General features: G+C 46.1%; 1 protein-coding gene and 1 non-coding gene across 3 annotated transcripts; both read left to right on the top strand.

Moving 5' to 3' along the window:
• On the top strand, positions 1-26,896 carry Ncapd2 (non-SMC condensin I complex subunit D2). Of its 2 annotated transcripts, none has more exons than XM_027428300.2 (32): positions 1-139; positions 1,517-1,666; positions 6,589-6,664; positions 6,941-6,999; positions 7,462-7,643; positions 7,932-8,074; positions 10,463-10,590; positions 10,667-10,790; positions 10,915-11,062; positions 13,175-13,372; positions 14,490-14,624; positions 14,717-14,807; positions 14,896-15,070; positions 17,438-17,553; positions 17,826-18,050; positions 18,490-18,664; positions 18,888-18,972; positions 20,472-20,605; positions 20,935-21,067; positions 21,162-21,246; positions 21,321-21,485; positions 21,692-21,864; positions 22,925-23,036; positions 23,112-23,235; positions 23,317-23,472; positions 23,795-23,972; positions 24,078-24,172; positions 24,669-24,749; positions 24,872-25,055; positions 26,106-26,232; positions 26,326-26,481; positions 26,674-26,896. In XM_027428300.2, the coding sequence occupies exons 2-32, from the start codon at positions 1,540-1,542 to the stop codon at positions 26,757-26,759; spliced, it is 4,176 nt and encodes a 1,391-aa protein (XP_027284101.1). In that variant the 5' UTR covers positions 1-139; positions 1,517-1,539; the 3' UTR covers positions 26,760-26,896. The 2 variants fall into 2 exon arrangements, with proteins under 2 accessions (XP_027284101.1, XP_027284100.1); XM_027428299.2 differs by having other exon boundaries at positions 34-167.
• Mir2424 (microRNA mir-2424) lies at positions 7,320-7,394 on the top strand. Its single transcript, NR_105185.1, has one exon. It is a non-coding gene; the product is annotated as a microRNA mir-2424 (primary transcript).
• Positions 26,897-27,101: the final 205 nt, after the last annotated feature.

Consider the following 27,101-nt stretch of genomic DNA (forward strand, 5'->3'; position numbering starts at 1 on the left):
CGGGCCTCCGTCTCAGCCTGCCCGGGATTGGCTGCTTCCTTCGCCAGCTTGAAAACCGTCTCGCTGTTTGGCGCGCATCGTGCCCCGGTGTTTTCTTGCCGCCTTTTCTGCGGGTCGACCCCTGGCGGAGAGGCGGCGGGTGAGCGGTGTCCCGGCGTCCGTGTGAGGTGTGGAAGGGATAGGAGGCGGGAGGTGAAAGGCTGAGACCATCAGGTCCCGGGGCATGGCCTGTGTGTCAGCGACGTCTGCTACGGATGTCCTTGAGGTCCGGGGTGGCAGGCAGTCTGACAGCTCAGAAACGGAACGGGCAGATCGCGTAACCTTCGCGCCCAACCTGGAAATTCCGTTTGTTTCGTTGTGCACCCCGTGAGACCGAGATTAGGAGACTGCAGGATCACACACGGGATGAATAAAGTAGATGCTAGTGTTCGTTCATCGTGCATCCAGGAACCCCCGATGCCGAACGACACTTTCTCTAAGGATCGTCCCGCTTTGAGATGGAAGCAATAAGGCTGTGTGTGCACACTGATTGTCACTGAATAGTGCATTAATATTTAATTTTTTGTTTTGCTTTGTTGAGATAGCCCTTGGCAGCCTAGTACTCACTGCAGCGCCCCTGCTGGCCTCAAACTCAGCAGTCCTCAGCCAAGTGTTGGATTTTTAGGCATGTACCACCACACCCGACTCTTTACGGATATTTTAACCCTTGACTCATTCGATCCCCAGAATAATATCAGTTTAGAGATGAGACCATGAGGACTCAGTGACCTAGCGACAGAATAATAACAAGAATTAAATTCTCATCTAGGGTTGCTCTTATATAGGGGGAGGGAGGTTTTCTGTAGCCCAGACCATGTTGCAGAGGCTGGCCTGATCTTATATCTTACAAGATAATGTTAATAGCTGCTTGTAAGACTGAAAAAAAATCATATATTGAAAGTGGGGGAAATAATTGAACCAGATAATTTTTTGAGGCTGGGGTTATATCTCAGTAGTAAAGTACCTGCCTGACATACCAAAGATGCTGGGTTTATTTCCCAGTACCACCACCAAAAAAAAAAAGAAAGAAAGAAAGAAATGCTCTTGCTACATATTAAAAAAAAAAACAGTCTTATATTTAGATCAGTGGTTCTCAACCTTCCTAATGCTATATTAAATGCCCCTCCCCCCTTTCTTTTTCCTTTGGAGACAGATTTCTCTGTAGCTTTGGAACTTGTCCTGGAACTTGCTTTGAAGACCAGGCTGGCCTTGAACTCAGAGATCTGACTGCCTCTGCCTCCAGAGTGCAGGGATCAAAGGCGTGCACAACCACCACCACCACCACCCGGCTTCAATGCCCTTTAATATAGTTCTTCATGTTGTGGTGACTCCCAACCATAAAATTATTTCATTGATATTTCATAACTATCATTTTGCTACTGTTACAAATCATTTTTTTTTTTTTTATGATCTTAAGAGACAGGCATGCAGGTTCAGAACTTCTGGTTTAGACTGACTGACTTTGTTTGGCTTCTAGGCCTGTGAACCAGTAGGAGAAGGATGTCTTCGCAAAACTTTGAATTCCATCTGCCCTTATCTCCAGAGGAGTTGCTGAAAAGTGGAGGTGTGAATCAGTATGTTGTTCAAGAGGTTTTGCCCATCAAGTATCTTCCATCCCAGCTTAGAGGTAAGACCCCATGGCTACCAGTGAACTTCAATAGACACACATCTCGTATATCGTTTCTGTTCTGCAGTACTGTGATACTCCATCTGGACAAGAAATATCTTTCCTATTCCCTACCGTTTTTTTTTTTGTTTTTTTTTTTTTTTTGGTAGCAGTGCATGGAATTCATGACACAAAATGTACTAGACTATCCTCCCTGGGTTATTTACTCAAGAAACAGTCTTGCTTTACCTGGTTACACTAGGTAAAGAGCACTGCTTTATATTATTACCTCTTATTATGAACCAATGTAAAGTCCTGGTAAAATTAAGAATTGTAGGCTAAGGGCTGGAGAGATGGCTTAGAGGTTAAGAGCACCAACTGCTCTTGTAGAAGACTCAGGTTTGATTCCCAGCACCCACATGGCAATTCACAACTGACTGTAACTTGTTCGTGTAGTGTACAGAAATATATATATGTGTGTATGTATGTATGTATACAAGCAAAACACCAATCTTCGTACAATTAATGAGTAAAGTTAAAAGTGGGGGGCAGTATAGGCAGTGATAGTGTTTGACTTTTCTTGGGGAACACTCCTGAATCTACAACATGTTTCCAAGAAGTGCAATAAAGGAGAGTCATAGCTGCAGCAACACACACCATAGTCATTTGTTTTGAGAAGTCTGTTGCTAGATGATTCATTATTATGAAGCAGCATCATAGAGTATACATGTGCAGGCTTCTAAAATGGTATAGCCTACTCTGCACTACTTGCCTGGTATACACAAAGTCCTCAGTTTAATCCCAGCCACCAAAGAAAACTGACGTAGTAATGCACACCTGTAATCCCAGCACTTGGGAGGCTAAAACAGGAGGGTTGCTGAAAGTTCAAGACCAGACTGGACTAGAGTAAAACTTTGTCTCAAAAACAAAGATCAAAACCTCAAGAAAAAATGTCCAGGCCTAGAGAGATGGCTCAGAGGTTAAGAGCACTGACTGTTCTTCCAGAGGACCTGAGTTCAATCCCAGCAACCACATTCATAACCATCTGTAATGAGATCTGGTGCCCTCTTCTGGCCTCTGGACTGCAGGCATACATGCAGTCAGAACACTGTATACATAATAAATAAATATATCTTTTAAAAAAAAAAAAGAAGAAGAAGAAATGTCAGGGTGTGCTGTGTAGCACGCCTCGGTTGAGGAAAGAAGGCACTCTAAGATGAAATTTTAAGATCTATGTGACAACAGGAAGGTCCAGCCTCTCAGATGGACTGAACCCCAAACAGCCATACAAAGACATTTATTGTTACACAAAGTATTTCCTCATACCATGGTCCCTAATCTAATTTACATGTCTTACTGAAGGAGAGCATCACACACCCCACAACTCTAGTCCTTTATTATATTATGTATTGTCTGCAATACACAGTAATACAAAAGCCGCAGGTGTGCCTGAGGTGTCTTGTGACCACAGTCATAGGTTGGCTGCAATGCCCCTTCAGCAAACAATCACTGTTTTCCACAAGGATTCTTCAAGGTCAAAGTACTTATAAAAAAAAAACCAAAAACAGCTGTTCATTCTAATGTCAACCCTGGATACAATGACTGCTAAATTTCTACAACAAAAAAATAAGACACAAGGTGTATGAGGCTGCTGTTAGAGTAACACAGCATTAGCATTTTATAGTAAATTTATGAGGATAAATATACCCTAAATAACAGTTAGAGCAATTACATAGCTAAGAATGTAGTCTTTTATTACCAAGAATTATATAATGTTCATAGCTGTCTGTGCCATACTTTAATAGAATTTGAAGTGCAGAGTGAATGTGTTTGCACCACAGACCTTACAGATGCATACTGTAAATGTAACCGTGGCTACACCACCATTAGGCAATAGTAAGTTTTCACTCCCGTTGTTGAGTAGGAATTCCATATATGTGGCTCTTCATTGACAGTGTAGCCTGTGATTATATACACAGCGTAGTTACCTCCTGATGTCTACGTAAGACTACAAACAACCTGTATATTTAATCAGTAAGTACCCACAATGTCTCTGCACTTTTTGGAATTGGTTCCTACTAGGTCGCTTAGAGAAATACATATAGACCGAAGCTGCCGGAGGCAGGCTGCTTGGGTTTGACTCTCCTCCACTGCTCTGATCTTGAACAACTTCTTCATAATGTCTTGGTTTCCTCTTCTAGAAAGACAAGAAAAACAACAACCCAGTTCATCTCATCATTAACAATAGCAGGCTTGCTTAGGGACTCCAGCTTCTCTCCTATTGGAGGTGGCAGTTCCTTGCTGGGAAGTTCAGAAGTGGGAAAAGGCATTTCTGTCTTGTGCTTTCTCTTTTCTTTTTTTGAGACAAGGAAGGACTGGTACAACCCGGATCAGTCTCCTGAACTCCTCCTGGTCTTCCTGCCCGTCCTTCTCATCTGCTGGATTGGTTTCTCTTTTTTTTCAGGACTGGGGATTGAATAAGGGTCTTGCATCTGCCAGATAAGTGTTTTACCAAGCTACATCACCAGCCTCTTTTTATTTTTATTTTGACATGGTCTTGCTGAGTTGCCCGGTCTAACCTTGAATTCACTTTGTAGCCCAGTTGAGTTTTTAATCCTGCCTCAGCCTCCTTAGTGACTAGGGCTTCTGGCCAGGAGCAACAGTGACTATCCAGTGCTTAGAGCTTGGGTTTTTTCTTTTTTTTTTTTTAAGATTTTATTTATTATGTATACAACATTCTGCTTCCATGTATATCTGCACATCAGAAGAGGGCACCAGATCTCATAACGGATGGTTGTGAGCCACCATGTGGTTGCTGGGAATTGAACTCAGGACCTTTGGAAGAGCAGTCGGTGCTCTTAACCTCTGAGCCATCTCTCCAGCCTGAGCTTGGATTTTATAAACTGTTCTACCCTATAGTGAGCCAGGACTCCACCAAGAATTGTTGATTCCAGCTGGATGGTGGTGGCACATGCCATTGGGAGGCAGAGGCAGGTGGACCTCTGAGTTCAAGGCCAGCCTGGTCTACAGAGCAAGTTCCAGGACAGCTAGGGCTGTTACACAGAGAAACCCTCTTGAAAAACAAAAACAAAAAAAAAGGTTGATTCCCGCACCAGGCCAAGGGAAGTATAAAGTAACCCTGGGCCATCTTGTGTGAGGAAGTAAAAACAATGCTCACTTTAGCAGCGCATGTACCAAAGTTGGAATGATACAGGAAGAAACATTCCATATTTTTATGACAAAAATGGGGTGAATATGACTAAAGTACAAGATATTTGTGTATGAAAATGTAATGAGCCAGGTGTCGCTCACGCCTTTAATCCCAGCACTTGGAGAGGCAGAGGCAGGCGGATCTCTGTGGGTTCAAGGCCAGCCTGATGGACATTATGAGGCCTTATTGCCACCCCCACCCCCCCAGAAGAAAATGAAACAGAACCTGCTGTGTACAATGGAGATATGCCCATAGGCGCTTTGAAAGGAAGGGAGCAGGAGTGTAAGTCTTCCCAGAGCACGGGCCATGGTGAAGGAGGCCAGGACCAAGCATGTGGGGTTTGAGCAAGATGAATAAGCTAGACCCAAACACAGAGCAAAGGGAGGGTTACGGGGTCTGTTCTAATATCAGTAAACAACCTAAACAATTAAAAGGGAAAGAGACGGCCTGTCTTTTGTGGTAGGGCAGAACCACCTAAGGGACATTTAGGGTCTTGTATATGATCACCCCAGCTCCCCTCTCCTTCCTTCCTTCCTTCCTTCCTTCCTTCCTTCCTTCCTTCCTTCCTTCCTTCCTTCCTTATTGGTCACTGTGTAGCCTTGACTGGCCTCAAACTCACAGACTTCAGCCTGCCTCTGCCTCCTCAGGACTAGGACTAAAGAGGTGCACCACCACGCCCACCTGGCACTCAACCTTTTTTACATAGGATTCACATCAGGTATACAAGCAGTAATGGAAATAATGTTTGTGTCAGGCAAGAAAAGTCTACAGATGCTTACCTTACCAAAAATGTGACTGAAGCAAAGGAGTAGCATAATTTCAAACTTATTTTTTCACGAGATACTGTCACACATAGTTTAGCAGGATATATTCTAAACCTGTGTCATCAGGCAGTTTTGTTACTATGTAAACATCAGGGAGTAGGTGGCTGCTACATCACTGACCTTGTCATGTGTGCAATGCTTTGTTGACTGAAATGAGGGTTATGTAAAGGGGGAAAAATAGAGTGGAGAAGTGGCCCCACTGCAGAGGGGTCAGTTAGTATCAGGGTTAGGATGCTGCCTCTTTCCTTGTTTTGTGGTTTTGATTTTGCTTAATGATAGGATCTCTCTGGTAGCAACTCCCCCAACCCCATCCCCCATGCCTACCCCCAAGGATTTCTCTGTGTATCCCTGGCTGTTCTAAAACTCGATTTATAGGCCAGGCTGGCCTTCAACTCACAGAAATCCTCCTGCCTTTACCTCCTAAGTGATGCAATTAGCAGGGTGCACCACCAACAGCCAGTGGTTGCAAGTCTTAATCCTCCTGCCTCAGCCTCCTGAGTTGCCAAGGTTATAGCTGCTATATGCCAAGGTTATAGCTGCTATATGCCACCATATCAGACTTATCATCTACCTTTTGATAGAATAGATGGGCCATGCAGTGGTGGTGCACACCTTTAATCCCAGTACTAAGGAGGCAGAGGGAGGCCAATCTCTGAATTCAAGGCCAGCCTGGTCTACAGAGTGAGTTCCAGGACAACCAGGGTTACACAGAGAAACCCTGTCTCAAAAGACAAAAATTAACAACAACAACAACAACAAAAAACCCAAAAATTAAAACAAAAACAACATCATGAAAGACAAAGATGGAAGACTCAGGAACATGTCAGCTAAATGCCTTCTGCATAGAAATAGAATTTACCAAAAAGTCCTATCTTCCTCTAAATTAAGCATCATCCTTCATTTTCTAGCCTTTCAGTCTGCTTTCCGAGCTCGGGGACCTCTGGCTATGCTGGAGCACTTTGATACAGTCTACAGTATTTTACAGTAAGTGAAGTACACACATGGGGCTTCTGAAAGAACTGGTGCTTTTATTTTGTTTTGTTTTGTTTGTTTTTGCATGTTAGTTTTGAAATTCCAAATTAGAGGCTCACTGATGATTGACTCTGGATGCTGACATCCATAGTGAGCATTTATCCAGCTTCCACTGTATTTATTTGGCAGTTTCATGAGTATTTTCTCATGTTTGATTCTTTAAATCTGATCTATGAGAATGGGCTCTGCAGGCTCCTGTCTCACTCCCACACTTTCTTTCCCTCATAGTCACTTTCGAAGTATAGATCCTGGCCTCAAGGAAGATACCCTGGAATTCCTGATAAAAGGTGTCTCTGGGTCTGGGGGTCGGGCTGGAAGGTGTTATGTTTAGCATTTCCTACATTTTCTCAGCCATGTGATGATATCAAGGCTGTTGTGATTCAGTCGGTTTGGCTAAGTCCAGGGTCTCTGACCTACTCAGGTCTGTAATCTTGGTGGTCGATACAGAGTAATGTGCGTTCACTGTAAGGGCGGACCAACAAAAGTTTTCCTGCTTCTGAACCACCTCACTCCAGTAGGGTTGGTTCTCCAGGTGCCAGGGAGGACTTGTGGTAACTGGAATCAAAGTAGGAACAGGCTGTATTAAAGATACAAGGGTCAGGGGTCCCAAAGGACTTAGCTATATCATGGCCACTGAGAGATGACACACAGATCTTTGGTAATCTGATGGCTACAAGTGCTAAGTGTTTGGAAGTTGGGGTACATGAAAAAAGTCAATGAGACCAACTCCCAGATTCTGCCCCTCACAGTGGTATCCTGCCACTCCCAGGAACTTCCGTCCATCCTGGATGATACAACTCTGAGTGTATCAGATAGAAGTGCCCATCTCAATGCCCTCAAAATGAATTGCTATGCCCTGATACGCCTCTTAGAGTCCTTTGAGAATATGACCAGCCGGACAAGCCTCATCAACCTGGAAGTGGGTGGGAAGGTAAGTGGAAATTCCTGGCCCGTTTTATATGAGGGGTAAGAGAATTGAGGGGAAAGAAATCAGTGATTCTAGGATGCTTACTGTTATTGCTTGGGCTTTAGGAGGGAGTCCCCCAAGTACTAGACCTCCTTCCCTGACACAGAGTACTTGTGCATTCTAGATAGAACCTGTAATCCTCTATGGAACTGCCTAGCCTTGCCTTGATACTGGCTAATATGGGTGCACAGGCTAGGTCATCTTTACTCTCTCTTTGATATCCACCCCTGAATGTCTATATGATCACTTTAGGGTAAGAAGGCCCAGGCCAAGGCAGCCCATGGCTTTGACTGGGAAGAAGAGAGGCAGCCGGTTCTTCAGCTTTTAACACAGCTACTCCAGTTGGACATTCGTCACCTATGGAACCACTCAGTAATTGAAGAGGAGTTTGTCAGGTGGGTGGTTACAGTGGCTGCAGATGATCTTGAGCTCTGAGGATGAGGCTCTGTTGCTAGATAAGCCTTTTTTCTTTGTTATTTTTGTGAACCTGTGTCTCATTGTGCAGCCCTGGCTGGCCTGGAAGTCTCTATGTAGACCAAACTGGGTTTGAACTCACAGAGGTTCACCTGTCTTCACCTCCCAATTACTAGAATTAAAGGCATGTGCCACCACAATGAATTCCTCATTGTTAATATCTATATTTGTGCAAATGTATTTACTAAGAATCCCCTAGGTGTGTAGTGGGCATCATTATAGACACTTTATATTTTAGAATAGAAGGTAGTTTGGGGTGGTTGTTTGTGCTTTTAGGTGGGAGTTGTTTTTTTAGGTTGGTCTTTGCTGTGTAGCCCAGCTGATGTTGAACTCACTATTATAGTCTAGGCTAACCTAGAATTCATAAAATTGCCTCAAGCTTCCCAAATGGTGGAGCTGCCACTCCTGCTTGGGCAATGTTTAAAATAAGGAAAACACATAGTATGTATTGTGATATGTTAACATGGAGCAAAATGAAGGAAGGGGCTAGGTCCTGTTCCAGCAGGACCTCTGTGAGGTGGAGACATTTTAGCCAAGATCCAGAGGAAGTTAATGGGAGATTTGCGAATAGTTCAAGGCACGGCAAGGCTAGGAGAAGGGAAGAGTGACTGCAGAGACTCTAAGGAGAGAGCATGCCCAGCAGGCACCAGTGCAGCCAGTCTTCTCTGGACCACCAGCTCCCAAATCTCATTATGAAAGCTTGGCCTTAGCTTAGGCTTGTTCCCAAATAGCTCTTAAAACTTAACCTATTTATATTAATCTACATTCTGCCACATGGCTTGTTACCTCTCCTCAGTATTGCAGGTTCCACTTCCTCTGTGTCTGTCTGGGGAATCTACATCCCTTCCCTCCCTACCCCCCCATTCTTCCCACAGTTTCTATCCTCTCTTGCCTAGCTATTGGCCATTAAACCAATCAGAAGGCAAATGAGGTAAAACAGCAACACATCCTCACATGGAGTGATTGAATATCCCACAACACACCAATAGTAGTGAGGTCTGAGTGGCAGCTGAGAGAAGATGAGGGTGGGCTGGTGGGTCAGGCCACATTGCAGGGCCTGATAAGCCTCATGGTAACTTTGATCTATGCTCAGTGCCCGATGGGACCATTCACAAGCAGAGCAGTGAGGTTATGTGACTGTATTTTCCTGGAGTCATCCTGGTTTGGGATAGAAATAGGCTGCAGAACAGCAGAGGGAGTGAGACCAGTTCAGTAATGAAGGCAAGACCCTGGAGTGGCACAGGGGATGGGGAGTAGTTGGGTTCTTTTTCTTGCGGTGTTGCAGGAACTGCTGATAGATTGGGTATGAAATATACCCAAGGATGCCGTCCCAGGGTTGTGGCTAGAGCATTTGGAAAAAAGGAGTTGCTGATAATAGAGGTATCAGGAGGTTGCAGGTATTTGGCAGGAAAGATCAGAAGTCCTGCTTTGGACATGGAGTTTGAGGTGCCTGTTAGACATCTGAGTAGTGTCAGATTTAACTGCGGAAAGGAGATGAAGTATGTGTTTGACGAAGGAGGAAGTGACTAGGCATGGTGGTACCTGCCTATATACCAGAACTTGAGAGGCTGAAGCAGGTTTGCCAGGAGTTCAAGGCCAGTTTGGCTATACTGTGAGCAACCAAGACTACATAGCAAGACCTTGTCTCAAAAAATAAGTAGCCAGGCTTAGTGGCACGAACCTATAAGTCCAGCATTCAGGAAGAAGAGTCAGGTGTCTGTGCATTCAAGGGCAGCAAGACTTCCTGGTCATCCCGAGGCCTGTCTCCAAATAATAATGGCTGAGGAGGTGACTCAGTAAAGTGCTTACCATACAGTCATGAGGACTTAACATCTGACCCTCAACACCTGTCTCAAAAGCCAAACGTGGCACAGTACTGGGAAGGTGGAGACACCAGCCAGCCTAGCCTGTGCAGTGAGCCCTAGGTCCCAGTGAGAGGCCCTGGCTCAATAATCAAAGTGAAACTAAAATGGTCAGTTAGTTACAGCAGATGTAAATGCAAAGTCTGTTAAGTGAAGACTGAACTGACTGTTTCTAACAAAAGTCTTTAGTAACCTTGTGCTACCATCTCGGTCATAATATTTTGGTTTCTTGTCATGGTAACTGGCTGAAATTTGCTAATCCGAATGTAAAAATTACCCCCATTTTTGGGGGGTTTGCATTCCGTAAAGCTCCTTGATGTGAAAGGTGATCAGACTGGAGGAATGGAGCTCTAGAAATCTAGATTTTGGACACAGTAGCGACAGAATGAGTAAGGGAGCTGCCAGGGACTTGACTCCAGACAGCGATTTCTTTCCATCCTTTTTTAGTTTGGTTACTGGCTGTTGCTACCGCCTTTTGGAGAATCCCACCATTAGTCACCAGAAGAACCGCCCCACCAGGGAAGCCATAGCACACCTGCTTGGGGTGGCCCTGGTCCGTTACAATCATATGCTCAGTAAGTTGCCTCTCGCCTTGCTCCTGCCTCCTGCTTTGCCGTTTCTCCCTGAATGCCTCACAGTGGTGCTCCCCAGGTGCAACTGTGAAGATTATCCAGATGCTGCAGCACTTTGAGCACCTGCCATCCGTGCTAGTGGCAGCTGTGAGTCTCTGGGCAACAGACTATGGGATGAAGAGCATCGTGGGAGAGATCGTAAGGTGGCTCCTCCTCCTCAGAGACCCTTTCTTTCTCCATGGACGGTGGCTTCCTGTCTTGGCTCCCCTTACTGGGAACCCAACAATTGAGCTTTTTTGCCGTATCTGTGTTTTCTTTCCTCTGTAGAGAGATTGGACAGAAGTGTCCACAGGAGCTGAGTCGAGACACGGCTGGGACAAAGGGCTTTTCAGCCTTCCTCACTGAGCTAGCAGAGCGAATCCCAGCTATCCTTATGTCCAGCATGTGCATTTTGCTAGATCATCTGGATGGAGAGGTGGGTAGTCCAGGGAATCTCAGATTTGTCTAGGGGTTTTAAGCCCATTATTGAACCCCCCACCCACCCACTCACCCCCCACCACCCTGCCTTCTCTCTACTTTAATGTGGTTCTGGGTAACAACCCAGAGACTTATACATACTAATTAAGTACGTGGTCTAAAAGTTGAAAAATTTGTTTCCTTTAAAGTTTTTTTTTTATAATTTTTAGCGTATGAGTATTTCGCCTACATGTAAGTTTATGCAGAGAAAAAGGGCAGAGACTGGCACTTAAGGTGTCCTTTGAGATGCAAACGTTCCATATAAACACACACACATCAAACATACACAACAGGGTAAGAAGGAAAAGGGGCTTGCTATGTAGCCTAGGCTAGCTCCCAAGTTTCAGAATTATATGTGTGTTACCATGCCTAGCCAAGGTTCATATTCATTTTATATCTCTCCCCTTGCAGTGTCTTGTGCAGCCTGGGCTTGCCTCAAACTTGTGTTTAGCCAAAGCTAGCCTTGAATTCTTACCTCTACTTTACAAGTGCTGGAATTACAAATTTGTGTGACCACACCTGGCTTCAAGGTTATTTCTTGAGAAAGAAAGTAGCTTTCAGTTAGAATGGAAGTGTCCACCTGGAGCCTAAGACCCAGAGGACTTAGAAAGGAGGATCCTGGCCTAGGCTTCAAAGGAGGACTGTCCACAGAATAGATTTTCACACAAAGAGAATGGGTTGTTTGGATGTATTGCTGTGACAGTGTCTATAGAGAAGCATAAGGAGCCCTCTTATGAATCTTGTTTTTATATCACTTGGTTCTGTGCAGCTCTGGTAGAGGAGATGACCTGCACCTGGCTAGTGAGAGAGACTCAGCTTTGGTTCTCAGTGCCGTCTAGTCCTTGGCTTGAGCCTCCTGCTCTCATCTGGCTAGCATCACTTTCTACAAACAAGGAGTTTCTCAACCAACCTGTGCTATTCCTCTCAATTCTCTTTCTTGGATGCTTACCTGGCCTCTTCCCAGACTAGTGTTGGGGGTTCCCAGGGAAATGTCAAATACAGTCTGTTCATTGATTTCATTTTCTTTAACTTCTTGTGTGAGACTCTGTTCTCTGTCCTGCTCCCTACCAGATTACATAACAGACTTCTTGGCACAGAGGCTGGTCTGCTCTACTTTGTTCCAAAGGAGTAGGAAGGAAAGTGAATGCTTATTCGTAAAGTTTTATTGTAACAAGTCTTTCTTTCCCAAATAATGACATAGAGACTTATTAATTATGAAAGTTGGGCCTTAGCTTAGGCTTGTTTCCAGCTAGCCCCTATAACTTAAATTAACCCATATTTTTAAAAGTATGCTCTGCCACATGGATTCTTCAGACTGCCCATCCTTGCTTCTTCCGTGTCTCACTGGTGATGTTTTCAAACCAATCAGGTCACAGCATGATCAAATATAAAGGATAATAAAAAATGTTTCTCAAATGTGCATTTATAGATAGATCTGATTTTTTTTAATTATATTATTTGCCAGGCATGGCACACATCTTTAATCCCAGCACCCAGGAGGCAGAGGCAGGTGGATCTCTGTGAATTTGAGGCCAGTTTGCTCTTCATATTCCTAGGCCAGACAGTGCTTCATAGTGAGATCCTATCTCAGAAGAAAAAGTTATATGTTCATTTTCTTTGTGTGTATAATGTGTACATATGTGTGGAAGTTGGTTCTCTCCCTTCACTGGTCCTGGGAATCAAACTCGGGTCATCAGGCTTGGTGGTATCTAAGATTACCCTTAGGCTATGAGTGTGATATATTTGAAACATAGATGTATTTCACATTTAGATTTAGTTTCCATCCCTAAGGTACTATGAATATATAGATATACAAAATCCAAACTACTGTGTCCCAAGCATTTCAGACTAGGAATCACCAGTCTTTGTTTTGGGCTCTTACTTATTTTCTGACATTCTCTGAGCAGACAAATCCCCTCAGGACTCATCCTCTTCCTATGAGCCTCGGGATAAACACCTAAACAGTTGGCCAGGAAAGTCACAGCTTAGTTGATGAAGGGCAGAAGACTGAGGGAAAGGAATATGTGTACAGCAGTGGAGAGGTCTGTTTCAACTTTATGTCTCCCTCTAGAATTACATGATGCGCAATGCTGTGCTTGCAGCCATGGCCGAGGTGGTCCTGCAGGTCCTAAAAGGTGACCAACTAGAAGAAACAGCTCGAGAAACCAGAGATCAGTTCCTGGACATCTTGCAAGCTCATGGCCATGATGTCAACTCCTTTGTTCGAAGCCGTGTTTTGCAGCTCTTTACCCGAATTGTCCAGCAGAAGGTAAACAACCTTCCCTATGCTAAAGCTCTTAATATCCTCTGTATACTTGCTGAAGTAAAGAGAGAATCTAGCTGAGCATTGTGGAATGCCTGAGATATCAGAACTTGGGAAGTAGAGGTAGGAGGGTCAGTAGTTTAAGGTCATCCTAGCCACATAGAAAGTTTGAAGACAGCTGGGCTATATGAGACCTTGTCTCAATTAAAAAAGAGAGAAAGAAAGAAAGAAAAATGGTTTTATTTTTATTGTATATGTATGGGTGTGTTGCTGGCTTGTGTTATGTACCACATGTGTACAGTACCTGTGGAATCCAGAAAGACTCTTACTCCCTGGCATTGGAATCATAGACAGTTGCCATGTGGGTGCTGGGAATTGAACCCAGGTCCTCTGGTAGAATAGCCAGTATTCTAAATCTCTGAGCCATCTCTCTAACTCCTGAAAAAAGTGGGTTTTGTTTGTTTGTTTTGTTTTGTTTTTTTAAATAGACACAGAATCTGGTAACTGCCCCAAGAAGAGTCTAAACTTGATATTCTTACTACCAGTAATAAAAGTCTGCCATGGGGGGGCTGGAGAGGTGGCTCATCAGTTAACAGCACTGGCTGCTCTTCCAAAGGTCCTGAGTTCAATTCCCAGCAACCACATGGTGACTCACAACCATCCATAATAGGATCTTATGCCCTCTTCTGGCATGCAGGTATATATGCAGAGCACTCATACATAAAATATAAATAAGTAAAATTAAAAGATAGAAAAGTCTTCCCTTTCCAAGGACAAAGGTGCCTGCTTTGGTTGAGGACCACAGTGCGTTGATACTCATATACTTTATAACCCAAAGAAAAGCTTCTTTAGAATGAGTGGGTGGCTTGGGTTAAACTCATGGGTGTCTTCAACCTTTGGGCATTGCAGCTTGCCATTGTCATCTACCAAGTTCATACCCATGAACGGTACAAAATGAAAAGTTACAAGAAGAAAAACCACACCAAAATACCAAAAAATAATATCTTTATATAGGATTAAGATTTTGTGTTAAGCCAAATATTAGCTGTCGTCCACTGGATGTGGCCCATAGGCTGCAGTTGGGTGGTTCTAAATTTGTGTTGATTCTCCTTCTGCTATCTAGGTCCTCCCCCTGACGCGTTTCCAGGCAGTGATGGCCTTAGCAGTGGGGCGTCTGGCAGACAAGTCAGTGCTCGTATGTAAAAATGCCATCCAGCTGCTGGCCAGCTTCGTAGCCAATAATCCCTTTTCCTGCAAGGTAAGTAAACATTGTGTGTGCAAAAGAGGAGTGAAATGGAGACAGATGGAATTGTGTCACTTAGTGACCTGATATGCATTCTACCTTGACAGCTTAGTGACACTGACCTTGCTGGACCACTGCAGAAGGAGACCCAGAAATTACAAGAGATGAGAGCAGCCCAGAGGCAAACTGCAGCTGCTTGTGAGTAGTCACTGCTCCAGGAGTCTGGCTTGCTCTGTCCTTGAGGTCATAAACCCTAAGAGAGAGACTAAACAAGACTCCCATTCAGCTGCAGCGCTAGACCCAGAGGAGGAATGGGAAGCCATGTTGCCAGAAGTGAAGTCTACCCTGCAGCAGTTTCTAGAGCTTCCCCAGGAAGAGGGAGACCAACAAATTGCTGACACGGAGACTGTGGAGGAGGTGAAAGGACGCATCCGTCAGCTGCTTGCCAAAGCCAGTTACAAGTATGTGAAAGACTAGGGTGTTCTCTGCAGCTGTGTGGAGCTGTCGGCTCACAAGGAAAGACACAGACTTATTTTTAATTAGAAAGCTCAGCCAATAGCTAAGGCTTGTTCCTAATTAGCTCTTTTTTAAAAGATTTTATTTATTTATTATGTATACATCATTCTGCTTCCATGTATTATATCTGCACACCAGAAGAGGGCACCAGATCTCATAACGGATGGTTGTGAGCCACCATGTGGTTGCTGGGAATTGAACTCAGGACCTTTGGAAGAGCAGTCGGTGCTCTTAACCTCTGAGCCATGTCTCCAGCCCCCTCTAATTAGCTCTTATAACTTAAATTTACACATTTCTGTTCATTTGCTTTCTGCCTCGTGGCTTTATTACCTCATCTCCATTATGCCCACCCTCCTTGCTCTATATCCAGCTGGCGAGCCTGCCTTCTTCTTAGCATCCTCATGAGTTCGAAGCCAGCCTGGTCTACAGAGCAAGTTCCAGGACAGCCAAGACTACACAGAGAAACCCCACCCCACCAACCAAAAAAATGATTTGTACTTAAGTATGCTGCTGCCAGAGGTGATATTTTTACTGTAGTAATGTCTGACCAAATGCATATTTCACAACTGCCTTTCTACTTTTTTGTTTTGCTTTTGAGACAGGGTTTCCCTGTAGCTTCGGAGCCTATCCTGAAACTCAGAGATCCACCTGCCTCTGTCTCCTGAGTGCTGGGATTAAAGGCGTGCGCCACCACCACCAGGTGTCTTTCTACTTTTTAAATTGTTTTTAAAACTACTCTCAGGCTCAGTCTATGGCACAGGCCTGTAATCCAAACTATTTGGGAACCTGAGTCAGGAACGACTACTGAGACCTGCCTGAGTAACTTACTGAGCTTCTATCTCAGTTTAAAGAAAGCTGGGGATGTGTCAGTGGTCGCACGCTAGCATGCATGAGGCTCTAGGTTCAATCCCCAGGGCCAGATAAGCAAAACAAAACAAAAAGCCGTTCCCAGGCCTGGAGATCTATATTCAATGCCCTGCATTTGGTTCCTAGCACTTCACAGACAACTGAGTGAACCTGGTATAATGGTGCATGCCTGTTATTAATCCCAGCACACAGGAGGCAGCAGCAGGAGGAAGCTACAAGTTCAAAGCTAGCAAGGTCTCTCACAGCCAGGGCTTTGTAGGGAAGCTTTATCTCAAAGGTGAAAGGGGACGAAGATGTGGCTCAGCTGGTAGAGAGCTCACCTCAGATTCTATGAAACCCTAGCTTCAATCCCCAGCACCGAATAAACCAGTAGTGGTGCAACCTGCTTCCTTTTTGTTTTTCTTAATAGGCACAAAACTCCGAGCTTACTTGTGCTTAGCATATGCTCTGCTGTGGAACTGTGCCTTCCAGCCACGCCCCGGCTGTACAGATGTTATTGTGGGGCAGCAGCACTGTTCCTAATCCAAAAGTTTAGGGAGTCTGGGGCAGAAGAATTGGGAGTTGAAGGGCAGCCTGGGATACATAGTGAGTTCATGGTCATTCTGATTACATTGTAAAACTCTTGTTTCAAGAAAAGAAACTCATTGTGCAATTAAGCCATAAAAGTAACAACTTACTGAAAGTCTGTTGACTCCAAATATAGTAGATTTTCACACAGGTGTTTGGAGTAGGCTTTTTGGTTTTTCCAGAAGGTTTCTCAGGAGCTTTGGGGCCTGTCCTGGAACTCACTCTATAGACTATGCTGGCGTCAAACTCACAGAGATCCACCTGCCTCTGCCTCCCCCAGTGTGGGGATTAAAGACTTGCTCTGCCACTGCCCAGCTGGAGTAGGCTTTTGTATATAGTTATGTATTTATGGGGTCAAGCATTAGGGGTACAGCATATGTAAAGATCAGAGGACAACTTTTGGAAATCAGTTGTCTTTGTCCACCATGCAGGTTCTAGGGATTAAACTCAAAGTCATTAAGGTCTGTGGTGAGTATGTTTCCTGTTGAGCTATCTGGCTAGCCCAGGTTTGTGATTTGAAAGCTTTAAAAAGATCCACGTTCGAGGCCAGCCTGGTCTCCAGAGCCAGTATCAGGATAGGCTCCAAAGCTACACAGAGAAACCCTGTCTAAAAAAAAAAAAAACAAAAAACAAAAAAAACAAAACAGAACAAAACAACAACGAAAAGATCCACATTCTTTGAAGACTACAGGAAAAGCTTGATGTTTGGGACCCAGTGTCCTAGTAGGTACTGCTCAGCTTTTTAAGCATAAGGCGAAGCCCTTTTCTTTAGGGTACTATGTGTAGAGACTGCATGGAATCATGAGGTAGGATCCCTTCAAAGGCTTCATTGACACTCTTCTGGGTGCTGAATTGGTGACAGGCTGGTATTTTTCTAGGCAGGCTATTATTCTCACTCGAGAAGCCACCGGCCACTTCCAAGAGTCTGAACCCTTCAGTCACACAGACCTAGAAGAGACCAGCTTCCTGAATCTCCTGGGAATTATCTTCAAAGGTAACCCTTTCAGTTAGCAAGCACAGCCTCGGGCTGGAGGAGGCAGGGGAGGAGGGGCTGGTGCTGCTCTGGAACGGCAGTGGCCTGGTTGTAGGGAACCTTTGCAAACTAGAGGGGCCTCCAGGAATCCATTAAGAAATGAACCAAAGTGTGTTAGAGTAGGTTCTAAGTTCATATGTTTACATTGTGGAAAGAAATACACAGGGATGCTGGCACCCACTGGATCCCCCAGGTACACCTGACAAAACTTCTTGTACCTCTCTAATTCCTAGGCCCTGCAGCTTCCACACAGGAGTCTCATGGGGACACAGTCCCAGCGCCAACTGACAGTAAAGACACTCCCAGTGTGTCTGAGCCTGAGGTACCCCAGAGGGGCGATGAGCTGGTGAAGCAGGAGATGCTGGTGCAGTATCTGCAGGATGCCTGCAGCTTCTCCCAGAAGATCACAGAAGCCATCAGCATCATCAGCAAGATGATGTATGAAAACACAACCACAGGTAGGGGGCGCTCTTGAGAAAGGACTGGCTGTAAGATTTCGTTTACTTTTATGTGTGTGAGTGTTGTTCCTGTGTATATGTGCACCACATGTAGTTTGGTGCCTGTAGAGAGCAGAAGCAGTCAGATCGTCTGGAACTGGAGTTAGGATTTGTTGTGAGCCACCATGCGGGTACTGAGAAACTGAACCTGGGTCCTCTGTCAGAGCAGCCAGTGTTCGTAACCACTGAGCTATCGTCCAGCCCCTGATGCCTGCACCATTAAAAGTCAGGGAGTGTTTACCACTGTTAACATTTTACAGTTTACCTAGTTTAGCCAGTGTCATGTCTCAGGGACAATGACAATGACTTCTACTTTCATATTGCTGTGTTGACAGGGATTCTATCTGTGAGTAGTATAATACTTGTCAGGTAGATGGGTGACATTTGTATTTGTTCTCAGTGGTGCAGGAAGTGATTGAATTCTTTGTGATGGTGTTCCAATTTGGGGTACCCCAGGCTCTGTTTGGGGTTCGCCGCATGCTGCCTCTCATCTGGTCTAAGGAGCCTGGTGTCCGGGAAGCTGTACTGAATGCCTACCGCCAACTCTACCTCAGCCCAAAAGGGGACTCAGCCAGGTATATGGGGTTCCTTGTCTTGGTTAACTTCTCTGAGGTCAGCTTCTCTGGGGATTTCCAAAGTGTCCTGAGGCTATTCTTCCAGGGACTTCTGAACTGCTTGGTACCAAGCCCAGGGTCAGTTTCTGCTGAGGCCTACTTCAAGCAGTTATTTAACCTAACAGCCTGTTTGTCAAGTCAGCTTCCCAGTCATAGTGACCACTGATGTCTACTGTTCCCACAGAGCCACGGCCCAGGCCTTGGTACAGAACCTCTCTTTGTTGTTAGTGGACGCCTCTGTCGGAACCATCCAGTGTCTTGAGGAAATCGTAAGTCCCCCTCTCATTCAGCAGTTAGAATTAGTGGCTGCTTCCTGTGTGCAGAAATCTGTTCAGCCCCACAGAGATTTGAGATTAGTTGCTTTCTGATTCGCAACTTTATATTTATATGCCTGGTGTTTGCTACTTTGAGGCTGTCTTCTCACTGTGTAGTCCCGGCTGGCCTCATGCCCACCATCCTGCCACGGCTTCCTCAGTGTTAAGCTTCAGGTGTGGCATATGTAGTAACCGTAAGCAGTAATAACACATGCTGTTTACTGTGTGCTGGGCGCTATTCTTACCACCACTGGGCACCTCTGGGTAGTTCTTTGTGTATGTAGAATGGGATTCTGTGAGGGAGGCTCAGAGGTTTCACAACTTGCCTGGCTGCAGCACCTTTTTTTTTTTTTTTTTTTTTCTTTCTTTTTTTTTTTTTTTTTTTGGTTTTTCAAGACAGGGTTTCTCTGTGTAGCTTTGGAGCCTGTCCTGGAATTTGCTCTGTTGATCAGGCTGGCCTCGAACTCACAGAGATCCGCCTGCCTCTGCCTCCTGAGTGCTAGGATTAAAGGCGTGCACCACCACCGCCCAGCTTTGACTGTAGCACTTATACAGTACAAGCTCAAGAAAACATATCCAGCCTGTGTGCTGTAACAGAGATCACAGAGCTGCTTACAGTGAAGGTCAGGGGCTTGGTAGTAGGCAACGTGGGTCATGGAAGTTTAGTCAGATTGAGAGAGAGGAGAGAATTTGTGTCAAAAACCAAAGAGAGTCCAGTAGCCTATCTGGAGAATGAAGAAGTTTGTTCTGACTCAAAACCATTATCTTCAGAAGATAATCAAGCTGGGAGCATGAGCCTTCAAGTCAAAGGACCCTAGGTTTTCATGAGGTGAATCTGCGCTGCTGGAGTGGTGCCATCTGCTGGGCCTGGCCTTTGTTCCCTCTGGGGAAAGAGAGGACCTGGGGGTGGCAACTGCCTCAATATTTCCCAGCTGCCTGCTGCTTGTGACTTCTGCAGTAGGCAGAGAAGAGCTGGCCTGCCTTTCCCATGCCAGCCACCTGGAGAACCGTGGGCAGGGTAGAAGTGCTGCTCGAGGCTCCCGTAGGTGTGCAGTGATGAGAGACACACTCAGGGCTGGACCACTAAAACGAATGAATGCACGTGTAAAGAAGAGGGGGTTGCGATTGCTGGGAAATGAAAAGACAAGAAGGATAGTAACCCTGTCATGGACAGGTTGACCAAGAAAAATTATAGAGATACTCAGGTGGTCAGGATGGTGGTCTACAGCAAACTCAGAAGATCCATTGGAATGCTTTACTTTAGGAAGTGTAGCCTTGAAGAAAGACATGGGGTGGAAAAGTAGAGAATGGAGCAAGAAGACCCCCTCAAAATCCTGTTGGACATTTGCACCCCCTTCTCTTCTACTCCATCGAGGTCTCCATGTTGTCTTCAGACAAGTAAACCAGCAGGGAACTGTTATTTTGAAGCAGAATTATTTTTCTTTTCTCCCCAGCTTTGTGAGTTTGTGCAGAAGGATGAGATAAAACCAGCAGTGACCCAACTGCTCTGGGAGCGGACCACGGAAAAGGTCCCCTGCTCTCCTCTGGAGCGCTGTTCCTCGGTCATGCTTCTTGGCATGATGGCACGGTGAGGCTCAGACAGAAAGGAATAGAGTGGGAAGGAAAGGGGGGTCTGAAAAGCCCTTTCTTCCCTTCGCTAGTCGATGTCAGCCAGTTGAGCTTTCTTGTGTCACCTGCCTGGATGGAAAGAGCACCTGCCTTCCTAACAGTCTACCTAATAGTCACTAACACAAGGGGATCCAGGGACCTGGCCCTGAGTCAGGGCCTTTCTGTAGTGCTTCAGGGCTCTAGGAACCTCACAGCGGGTACTGGGACCTTCCCACACTGTCATTGTCTCCCGTAGAATCCTGCCCAGGACTGCCTTTAACTCTTGTTTTCCTTTCTTGTTTTCTGTAGAGGAAAACCAGAAATTATAGGAAGCAATTTAGACACTCTGGTGAGGGTAGGGCTGGATGAGAAGTTTCCACAGGACTACAGGCTGGCCCAGCAGGTGTGCCTTGCCATTTCCAACATCTCAGATAGGAGAAAGGTAGGTGATATGGGGTGGCTGTGGCTCAGCTGAGGGGGGGAGTGCAGAGCCTCCTGTCTGCCTTCTCCACCCTGGCATCTTGTTTTCCTCTCAGCCTTCCCTGGGTGAACGTGAGCCTCCCTTCCGGCTGCCTCAGGAACACGTGTTGTTTGAACGACTTCGGGAGATGGTCACAAAGGGTAAGTATCAAAGGGGCCTGAAGTGGGTGTGTCTGGTCCTTTGACTGCAGTGATCAACTGCCCCTTTCCCCTAGGCTTTGCACATCCACATCCCCTCTGGATCCCATTCAAAGAGGTGGCAGTGAGCCTGACCTACCAGCTGGCAGAGGGCCCTGAAGTGATCTGTGCCCAGATGCTGCAAGGCTGTGCAAAGCAAGCCTTGGAGAAGCTGGAGAAGACCACCACTGAGGAGGACCCCAGTAAGTTTGATTGCTTGGGGACAGAGTGGGCAGCCAGCTTCTGTTGTTTTCCCTAAAGAGTAAGGTACCTCGGCCCACACTCTCATTTTTGTTCACGGCACGTGTCCCACCCCACCACCTGCTCCTAGCTTGAGTAGCACATGAATAAGGAAGTTTAATGGGACCTGACTATGCCTTCCTTTGCTCTTCCCTTCCCTCGACATCAGAGGAGACTGTCCCCACGCTCCCCACATTCCTGCTGATGAACCTGCTGTCACTGGCTGGGGATGTGGCCCTCCAGCAGCTGGTCCATTTGGAACAAGCAGTGAGTGGCGAGCTGGGCCGGCGGCGCGTTCTGCGGGAGGAGCAGGAGCACAGGACCAAGGAGCCCAAGGAGAAGGTGAACCAGTGGCTGGGTGATGGGCTTCTGTCCCCAAGCAGTCCCCAGGCTTGCATAACCTTGGGACATTGCTTCTTAGGGAAATCTCTGCTTCTCTATTAGTAAGTGAAGAACCTGCCTCTTTGTTGCGACTCCCCTGGGGAAGATGGACATCAAGAAAGATGGCATGGGTCTATCCCTGCTCGTCCAGTAGGGGGTGTTAGGTACACACAGACTGACTTGTATACCTTAAACTAGGATACTGGCCCCATCTGAGGCGCTATTTCTTTGAACACATACATAACAGCCCCTCCTCTTATCAGCCTGTGTTACTAGCCTGTCACCTGGTGAGATCCTGTGTCCTCTATGCTAAAGGCATATTTGTCTTATAGACAAATAAGACAGTCTTTCAGCAGTGGGGTGAAGTGACCTTGAACCAATGTCGGGTTGGACACGATCCCTTTATTTGCCATTTACAGTCAGTTATGTCTTCAGAGGAAGGGGTGTAGAGGCCTGCCTTAGCAACTTAAAAACCTATGAGGGGATCTAATATTCCCTTCTCCGCTCATGAATTCTTTTCTCCTTACGGACATATTTGGTATTTCCATGGATGATTTTATAAACTTCATCTTTAGATCTCTTCATGCAAATAAAGTGTTACGCAGAATAAAAAATGATATCTTGTGCGTAGAGAGATGGCTCAGAGGTTAAAAGCCTTTGCTGCACTTGAAGAGGACCTGGGTTCAGACCCAGAGCACACATGGTAACTCTCAAGCATCTGTAACTCCGGCTCCAGGGGATCCAGTAACCTTTTCTAGCCTCCACATGCAATGCACACATGCTTACATACGTACAGGGTAAAACACTCATGAAAACGAAAAAGTCGTTTTAAATTTGTTTGAAAGCAGGATAAAGTGACATAGGCCTTTATCCCAGCTTAGGAGACTGAGGCAGGCAGATCCCTGTGAGTTTGTGGCCAGCCTGAGCTACATAGAGAGTTTCAGGACAGCCTGGGCTATATAAGCACCTGTGTCAAAAAAGAAAGGTGATCAACTGAGATCACTGGCTTCTTTCCCTTCAGAACACAAGCTCTGAAACAACTATGGAGGAAGAGATGGGGCTGGTCGGGGCCACCGCTGATGACACAGAGGCAGAGCTAATCCATAGCATCTGTGAGAAGGAACTGCTGGATGGTAAGAAAAAATGCTATGTGCCCTTTGCCGCAGCTAATGCGATCTGTCCCAAACCTGGAGCTGTTCCTCCAACAGGCAACCAGGTACTAGCTGCCTTCGTCCCGCTGCTGCTTAAGGTCTGCAACAACCCTGGCCTCTACAACGACCCAGCCCTCTGTGCCGCTGCTTCACTGGCCCTTGGCAAGTTCTGCATGATCAGGTAGGCCCAGATTGTTTCCTCTCAGGAAGATGGACCGACACAGCTTTCCTGCTGCCCTGATGACTCTCTCTTTGCCCTCAGTGCCTCTTTCTGTGACTCCCAGCTTCGTCTACTATTCACCATGCTTGAGAAGTCTTCACTCCCCACTGTCCGCTCTAATCTCATGATTGCCACTGGGGATCTGGCTATCCGCTTCCCCAACCTGGTGGATCCCTGGACTCCTCATCTCTACGCCCGGTAAGAGATCCCTCACACACCAGTGAGAGTTCCACTCTGGAGTCCATTAGTGAGTCACAGTTCTTCCCCTGGCCTGTGGCAGTGCCTTTAATATCTGCTAGTTCTTCACCCTGTACAAGCGGGCCCTAAATGGACACTGGAAGTTAAGCATCCTTCTAAAATCTTGCCTACAAGCCTTGATTGTCCCTGACTCCAGCATTCAATTCAAAATAGCCTTTGAGCTGCTTCTAGAGTGGCTTACTGTAGAACAATAGGTCCTTGCATCCGTCTTAAGGTATAAACAAGAGTTCTTGATCTCAGTGACTAGAGCTTTTATTCCTAGCCTCCGAGACCCAGCTCAGCAAGTGCGAAGGACAGCGGGCCTGGTGATGACACATCTGATCCTGAAGGACATGGTGAAAGTGAAGGGGCAGGTGAGCGAGATGGCCGTGCTGCTCATCGACCCTGTGCCTCAGATTGGTGCCCTGGCCAAGAATTTCTTCAATGAGCTCTCCCACAAGGTGAGAGAAGCAGCTTGGGGCTTTCTGCAGAGGGAGACGGATGGACACACACACACACACACACACACTGCCCCACCTCTCATGTGTGGCCTCTTTCTCCTACAGGGCAATGCAGTCTATAATCTCCTCCCTGATATCATCAGCCGCCTGTCAGACCCAGAGTGTGGGGTGGAGGAGGAGCCCTTCCACACTATCATGAAGTATGGCTTTCTAGACCTACAGGGATGTAGTGTGGTATGGGGTATGTGTGTGTGTGACACAGACTTAGTTAGGAACCAGACACTTTTAATCCCCACTCATACTGGTTGGTTGGTTGGTTGGTTGGTTATTATGCTATGCCAAGAATGACTAAGAGTGAGCGCAGGGTCTAACCTATGCTAGGCAAGCGCTCTTGCCACTGTCTTCAGCCCAGATGTACCTTCTCTGAAAACAGCCTGACCCCTGTCTGTCTGTTTTCCACATGAGAGTGATAGTACTTGCTTCATGGCTCCCAATATGGTAGGCACTTAGTAGCAGTCACTAGATAGCAGCTGTTGTTATTTGCATTCTCAGTAAATAGAAGGGGACAAAAGGAACAGTGGTAGGCCATGGCCAAGACCATTCTTGAAAGCAAGGACAGCAAAGGTGGGGGTGTGGATTCAGCGTAGCAGTTGAGAATAGAGCTTTCTTGGCCAGTCACACTCCCCCTCCTCACAGGCAGCTCCTGTCCTACATCACCAAGGACAAACAGACTGAGAGCTTGGTGGAGAAGCTGTGTCATCGGTTCCGCACAGCCCGGTATGCTGTCATTTTGTGCCAAGAGGGACTCTTTGAAGGAAAGAGTCCCTGGTGGCCCCCCTGTACCAAGGGAGACTGAAGGGGGAGGACGTGCGTGCCTCACTAAGTCCCTCCCTTTGCAGAACTGAGCGGCAGTACCGGGACCTGGCCTACTGTGTGTCCCAGCTGCCCCTCACAGACAAAGGCCTTCACAAGATGCTTGACAACTTTGACTGCTTTGGAGATAAGCTGTTAGATGAATCTGTCTTCAGTGCCTTTTTGTCAGTTGTGGGCAAACTGCGTCGTGGGGCCAAGCCTGAGGGCAAGGTGAGTGGTGCAGGGTGACTGGCCCTATTGGGTTCCTATTCAGTGAACACAGTCTGTTCTTCGAGTGCTGTGGGACTCTTAACTTACTGCCGTGCTGGCCTCACTACAGCCATTTAACTAGAGTGACTTGAGATCACTTTCTATGTCCACTTCCCGGTCCTAAAAAAAAAATTTATTTTGTATACATTAGTATTTTGCCTGTGTGTATGTCCATGTGAAGGTGCCAGATCTGGAACTTGAGTTACAGGCAGTTGTGAGCTGCCACATGGGTGCTGGGAACTGAACCCAGGTCTTCTGCAGGAGCAGCAAGTGCCATCTCTCTAGCCCCCAGTAAAAGCCGATTTCTAGATGAGACATGGTCTTTCTGTGTAGCTCTAGCTGGCTTAGAATTTGCTACCTAGACCAGGCTGGCCCCAAATTCAGATTCCCCTGCCTCTGCCTCTCATGTGCTGGTAGGAAAGGCGTGAGTCACATGCTTGGCACTAGACTAGCTTTGTGTTTAGAGCAAAACTAAGTAAGTAGAGTTCCCGTTTGTCCCTGTCCTCTACCCCATCATCTTCATACCCTTGGGTACTGTGATCTTACTCATTGTGTGAGTGACAATGAATGACAGAGCAGTACCCAGAGTCCACAGTTCACACTGATACTGGGTTCACTGTACAGTGGCACATACTTGTCACCACAGTGTCATACTGGACATTTTCATGACCCTAAGGCCACATCACCCCTGTGGTGTCACTCAGTTGTAATTTCACCCTATATAGTGATTTCAGGTTGGCTTTTTACTTAGAATATAATATAATTTAAGTTTCTTTTTTGGTTTTGAGTTTTGTTTTTCGAGACAGGGTTTCTCTGTATTGCTTTGGAGGTTGTGCTGGAACTTGCTCTGAATACCAGGCTGGCTTCGAACTCACAGAGATCCTCCCACCTCTGCCTCCCGAGTGCTGGGATTAAAGGCGTGCGCCACCAATGCCCCAGCATCTTTCTGTTTCTCTGTTTTTAAAGAGGGAGATAATGTTTCCAGTGCTGTTTTTAACTTTTTTCCTGTAGGCTACCATAGATGAATTTGAGCAGAAGCTTCGGGCATGTCATACCAGAGGCATGGATGGAATAGAGGAGCTTGAAACTGGCCAAGAAGGCAGCCAGCAAGCCCTGTCTGCCAAGAAACCCTCTGCTGGTATGAGAGACAAGCCCACACGGACTCCCCACAAGTCATCCCTGTCATTTATTGGTTTTTGTTTTTAAAATCACATCTCCCTGCCATTTCTAGTCTCAAGGCGACAGCCTCTGACTTCTATAGATTCAGACAATGACTTTGTCACACCTAAGCCTCGACGCACCAACCGTCATCGTCCAAACACTCAGCAACGAAAGTCCAAGAAGAAAGCCAAAGTTGTCTTTTCAAGTGATGAGTCCAGTGAGGATGGTATGACTCGCCCTCCTGGCAGCTGCTTGCTTGCCTTGGGGTCTCCTTGGGGCTTGCCTGGTTGTAGAGTCATTCTTCCTGGTAATGTCTTCCCCACTGTGCACGTTGGCTCACCTTTGCAGCTCTATGTTTTAAGATCCACTTTACACCATCTTTGTGACTCAGCTTTTGTTCCTATAATTCTTTGAACAGAACTTTCAGCGGAAATGACGGAAGAAGAGACTCCCAAGAGAACCACCCCCATCCGCAGATCATCTGCCCGAAGACACAGGTCTTAGGAGTTGCCTCACCTATTCCCATCCCTGCTGTGCAGGGTATCTTAATTGATTTTTAATTCATTTCCTCCCTTGTAAAAATGTTGCCTCCTTGTTTTTAATATGTAAATTGTCTTTGCATTCAAGGCCTTTCTCCTAGAGCCCATCTGACTGCTGCTTTCACTTTCCAACAAACACTTAGAAATCACCATGTTTTCTAAGAATAAATGTTTTTATATACTTTTATTCTTTGCTGGTCTGTTTCATCTTCCACCTTAGCCCAGATTCAGGCAGCAATAGAGGGTTATCAAACCAGAGAGAAGATACGCCAGCCCAGGCATCCTGAGGCTGTCTCTGGGTCTTCAT

This window comes from Cricetulus griseus, chromosome 8 (assembly GCF_003668045.3).
Source record: "Cricetulus griseus strain 17A/GY chromosome 8, alternate assembly CriGri-PICRH-1.0, whole genome shotgun sequence".
In the NCBI taxonomy this organism is placed as follows: Eukaryota; Metazoa; Chordata; class Mammalia; order Rodentia; family Cricetidae; genus Cricetulus; species Cricetulus griseus.